Raw genomic sequence first — 6,000 nt, forward strand, 5'->3', positions numbered from 1 at the left:
ACCTGCTCTATGGAGATGGAGATTTCAAATTCCAACAGGACTTGGCGCCTGCACACAGCGCAAAATCTACCCGTGCCTGGTTTACAGACTATGGTATTTCTGTTCTAAATTGGCCCGCCAACTCCCCTGACCTTAGCCCCATAGAAAATCTGTGGGGTATTGTGAAAAGGAAGATGCAGAATGCCAGACCCAAAAACGCAGAAGAGTTGAAGGCCACTATCAGAGCAACCTGGGCTCTCATAACACCTGAGCAGTGCCAGAAACTCATCGACTCCATGCCACGCCCCATTAACGCAGTAATTGAGGCAAAAGGAGCTCCAACCAAGTATTGAGTATTGTACATGCTCATATTTTTCATTTTCATACTTTTCAGTTGGCCAACATTTCTAAAAATCCCTTTTTTGTATTAGCCTTAAGTAATATTCTAATTTTGTGACACACGGAATTTTGGATTTTCATTTGTTGCCACTTCAAATCATCAAAATTCAATGAAATAAACATTTGAATGCATCAGTCTGTGTGCAATGAATAAATATAATGTACAAGTTACACCTTTTGAATGCAATTACTGAAATAAATCAAGTTTTTCAAAATATTCTAATTTACTGGCTTTTACCTGTATATATATATATATATATATATATATATATATATCCCCGCGACCCCGAAGGGAATAGGCTGTAGAAAATGGATGGATGGATGGATGGATGGATGGATATATATATATATATATATATATATATATATATATATATATATATATATATATATATAAGAAATAATTGACTTTCAGTGAATTGTAGCTATATATATATATATATATATATATATATATATATATATATATATATATATATATATATATATATATATATATATAAATAAAATAAATACTTGAATTTCAGTGTTCATTTATTTACACATATACACACACATAACACTCATCTACTCATTGTTGAGTTAAGGGTTGAATTGTCCATCCTTGTTCTATTCTGTCACTATCTTTCTAACCATGCTGAACACCCTCTCTGATTATGCGTTGCTGTGTGGCACGCACAAAAGTGTTTTCATCAAATGCACTAGATGGCAGTATTGTCCTGTTTAAGAGTGTCACAACATTGCTGTTTACGGCAGACGGACTGTTTTACTGTAGACGTTCTTTATATTGTGGGAAAGCGGACTCAGGTCCGCATGGAGCTGGAGGGGGCGTGGCCTCCAGCTCCGCCTGAATTTCGGGAGATTTTCGGGAGAAAACTTGTCCCGGGAGGTTTTCGGGAGAGGCGCTGAATTTCGGGAGTCTCCCGGAAAATCCGGGAGGGTTGGCAAGTATGCATAATTATGACTTTTCATCTCATAATTTTGACTTTTTATCTCATAATTTTAACTTTTTATCTCATAATTATGGCTTTTTATCTCATAATTTTGATTTTTTTTTTTATCTCATAATTATGACTTTTTACCTCATAATTTTGACTTTTTATCTCATAATTAAAACTTACCATTGGAGTATATTTCTTTTGAGTGGCGGAACGGGCTTCCATAGCAATCTGACTTCAGTTAGCATGTAACTTTTCCAAGTCTGGAATGTCCAACGCTGCAGTTGTCTTGAATGCAACATTTGTCTTCTTGAATGTTGATTTCAGTCTCGTTAGCATTCATGCTAATAGCTTCCTTTGACTCGGCACAGGTGACCTCGGAGGACAACGTCCACTTTGAAGCCATCATTGAGGCCATCAAAAGAGTGAGCAGATACGGTACGTCTCCTTCTCCTCTCCTCCCTTCTGTTCGCGCTTTCCTTTCAAAACTTGTTCTTTTATCCTCAGAGGATTTAGCCCGGGTGGCGCCCTTCGCGCCGCGAGGTCTGCTGCCCAACTCCACGGACAAGTATTTCATCTACAACGGCTCGCTGACCACGCCGCCTTGCAGCGAGACTGTGGAGTGGGTGGTCTTCAAGAACACCGTGGCCATCTCCGCCGACCAGGTGAGGGAGGGGCCCACCTTGGCTGCGTCACGCACTGGCTAGCATTGAAGCCAACAAGCTTGTGGTGGTTGTCAAACTTTTGTCACCAAGTAACACCTCAGAAAACACTCGGCTCCCCGAGGACCTCCTTAATGATCAACGTTAAAATGCAGTAGCGTAGTAGGCGTAAGTAGTCATTAAAAACAAGGCAGAGGTTTTATGTGACAACTATATTCAATATTTGGCCACATTACACACAGTTTGAACAGTAACACTGTGTTTGAGTATAAGAAAATAAATACATTTAGATTCAAGCATCCTTGCCAACAATCCCGAATTTCCCGGGAGACTCCCGAAATTCAGCGCCTCTCCCGAAAACCTCCCGGGACAAATATTCTCCCGAAAATCTCCCGATTTTCAGCCGGAGCTGGAGGCCACGCCCCCTCCAGCTTCATGCGGACCTGAGTGAGGACAGCCTTTTTTCACGTCCGCTTTCCCACGATATAAACAGCGTGCCTGCCCAATCACGTTATTCCATACGAGGCGTCCGGCATACCGGCGATGAGCATAGTGCAGACGGAGAAGATCTTCTCGGCGTCCGTGTTGGCGCACACGTTGCCAAAGCCGACGCTTGTCAGGCTGCTGAGGGTGAAGTAGAGGGCGGCGATATACGAGCTGCGCACCGACGGTCCGCCGACCGTGTTGTTGACGTAGGGCATCTCCAGGCGTTTGCCCAGCTCATGGAGCCATCCTTGGGGAAGAGACGGGAGGACAACAGGGTGACAAGAACTAAATCATCCAGACTAGAGATAAATTGTATTATTATGTTTATCTTACCTAAAAATAGATATATTTATTAATTAAAAATAAATAAATAAATTTTTACTATATTTTGCTAAAAACATCAAAATTTATTTTATTTTTATTTGTATTTTTTCTGACTCCTTATTACATCCAGCCATAGAATTATACATTAAAATAAACATATTTGAAATAATTAATTTTAAATTATCATAATAATTCATTTAAAATGACCATATTTAATTATTAAAATAATTGCTTGTTTATCAACAACTTTAGCATTTTATTTATTACATTTTGAAGCTCTCAGAAGCCAAGTTATGTTATATTCCTTAAGATTTATTTATGCAAGTTTGAAGTATCAATGATCTGAACACAGTTTTGTTTGCATATTTTCAGGATGTAGAGATATATATATATATATATGAAATACTTGACTTGGTGAATTCTAGCTGTAAATATACTCCTCCCCTCTTAACCACGCCCCCCCTTACCCACCTCCCGAAATCGGAGGTCTCAAGGTTGGCAAGTATGGATTAAAGATTTAGTTTTAGATTGAACATTTAGATTTAGCTTTAGATTCAACATTGTATCTAGATTCGACATTTAGATTCAACATTTAAATTTTTTATTTAACATTTAGGTAGACATTTTACATTTAGATATAGACTCAACATTTAATATTTTGATTTTAAATTTGGATTTAGATTTCACATTTAGATTTTACATTTACCATTTATAATTGAAATTTAGACATAACAAAACTATTTAACATTTAAATGTACTGTAGATTCAACATTTAGATTTAATTCAACATTTCGATTCAACATATGGAATTAGATTCAAGATTCAGATTTAGATTGAACATTTAGATTTAGCTTTAGATTCAACATTTAGATTCCAACATTTTCTTTGAACATTTAGATGTAAGACTTAGACACCATGTTTCCACAAAGGGGGATGTGGGTAATTGTTTTTAAAGTCAGTCAAGCACTTGTGTTGCATTTTTGTGCGAATAAAAATCGCTTTATCAATAAAGTTTGATCGATTGAGTGCAGTCAGCGGTTCAACTTTTCCACCTTTCTTCTAAAAGTCTAAATGACAACAAGTCTGGACTGGTCGCCGTTCCTGACGGTTATACATTTTCCGTGAAGGCGTCAGTAACGTGTGCGTGTGTTGTGTAACCATACAGTGACTTTCCTGGGTAGGTGTGGCATCATGTGACTTCCTGTTTACAGCTCCGTCATTAGATGATTGACAGCTGAGGAAGGAGACGTCTGCCTAGTATACAAACCCCAAAACCAGTGAAGTTGGCACGTTGTGTAAATGGTAAATAAAAACAGAATACAATGATTTGCAAATCCTTTTCAACTTATATTCAATTGAATAGACAGCAAAGACAAGACACTTAACGTTTGAACTGGTAAACTTAATTTTTTGCAAATATTAGCTCATTTGGAATTTAATGCCTGCAACATGTTTCAAAAAAGCTGGCACAAGTGGCAAAAAAGACTGATAAAGTTGAGGAATGCTCATCAAACACTTATTTGGAACATCCCACAGGTGAACAGGCTAATTGGGAACAGGTGGGTGCCATGATTGGGTATAAAAGCAGCTTCCATGAAATGCTCAGTCATTCACAAACAAGGATGGGGCGAGGGTCACCACTTTGTCAACAAATGCCTGAGCAAATTGTCCAACAGTTTAAGAACAACATTTCTCAACCAGCTATTGCAAGGAATTTAGGGATTTCACCACCTACTAGAGATGCGCAGATAGGCAATTATTTCATCCGCAACCGCATCAGAAAGTCGTCAACCATCCGCAATCCACCCGATCTAACATTTGATCAGAACCGCATCCGCCCGCCATCCGCCCGCACCCGCCCGTTGTTATATATCTAATATAGACGATGCAAGGCATTAGTGAGGTTATAAAGCTTTTGCCTGTTAAAGAAAGGAGACTGATCCAATGCAGCATTCGCGTGCCACGCTGTCACGACCCAGACGCACACCAGTGCGCAATCATATGGGAGCCGCGCTGAGCGCACCTCCAAGCGCGTCTCGCTGCCGGCGACGGCCGGGTATATGGGCCCGACGCTCCAGCGCCATCCATTTTCAGGGCTAGTTGATTCGGCAGGTGGGTTGTTACACACTCCTTAGCGGGTTCCAACTTCCATGGCCACCGTCCTAGCTGCTGTCTATATCAACCAGGGTGACCCCCACCCCTTTCGTGAGCGCACTGCGCGCGGAGTGACCCCTGTTACGCGCCCCCGGCAACAGGGGTGGCGGGCAGGTAAGCTGCGCGGGCGGAGCGCGCGGAGTGACCCCTGTTACGAGCCCCCGGCCACGGGGGTGGCGGGCAGGTAAGCTGCTTACCTGCTGCGCGTGACGCCGGCCGCGGCGAAGGCGGACGAGGCGGGGTGTCGGTGCGGTGGGCGCGGTGGTGACCCTGGACGTGCGTCGGGCCTTTCTCGCGGATCGCCTCAGCTACGGCTCCCGGTGGGGCCCTCTCGGGGGAAGGGGCCTCGGTCCCGGACCCCGGCGAGGTGTCGGGGGCCTTCTCCGCTCCGTAAAAGTGTCCATCTCTTTTTTGTTTTTCTTCTGTTGTGGCATATGCAGCAGGTGCCTGCTCGTTTTTCGTATGTGGGTAACAACATTTAACTATGTATATATATTTCCGAATTGGTTTAACTGCCACCCGCCTGAATCTATTTAAAATCTAATTTTTTTAAATTTCAATCGCCCGACCCGACCCGACCCGACCTGCTGATAAAATCTAATTTTTTCAAATTTCATCCGCCCGATTCGCGGATAATCCGCAGACGCCGCGGTTGTGCCCGCAAACCGCGCATCTCTACCACCTACGGTCCGTAATATCATCAAAAGGTTCAGAGAATCTGGAGAAATCACTGCACGTAAGCAGAAAGACTGTGACCTTTGATCCCTCAGGCAGTACTGCATCAAATAGCGACATCAGTGTGTAAAGGATATCACCACATGGGCTCAGGAACCCTTCAGAAAACCACTGTCAGTAACTACACTTGGTCACTACATCTGTAAGTGCAAGTTAAAACTCTACTATGCAAAGTGAAAGCAATTTATCAACAACACCCAGAAACGCCGCCGGCTTAGCTGGGCACGAGCTCATCTAAGATGGACTGATGCAAAGTGTAAAAATGTTCTGTGGTCTGACGAGTTCACATTTCAAATTCTTTTTGGAAACTGTGGACGTCGTGT

General features: G+C 42.1%; 1 protein-coding gene across 6 annotated transcripts in view; it reads left to right on the forward strand.

Moving 5' to 3' along the window:
- ptprz1a (protein tyrosine phosphatase receptor type Z1a) overlaps positions 1 to 6,000 on the forward strand; it is a 138,990-nt gene that overhangs the window by 74,721 nt on the left and 58,269 nt on the right. For 5 of the 6 annotated variants that reach the window (XM_061924698.1, XM_061924697.1, XM_061924702.1 and 2 more), the window contains exon 6: positions 1,688 to 1,981. In XM_061924698.1, the coding sequence (XP_061780682.1) occupies positions 1,688 to 1,981 (294 nt within the window). The remainder of the gene's footprint in view (positions 1 to 1,687; positions 1,982 to 6,000) is intronic. The other variant, XM_061924699.1, reaches the window with a different exon arrangement.

Source organism: Nerophis lumbriciformis, linkage group LG29, assembly GCF_033978685.3.
Source record: "Nerophis lumbriciformis linkage group LG29, RoL_Nlum_v2.1, whole genome shotgun sequence".
Lineage (NCBI taxonomy): Eukaryota > Metazoa > Chordata > Actinopteri > Syngnathiformes > Syngnathidae > Nerophis > Nerophis lumbriciformis.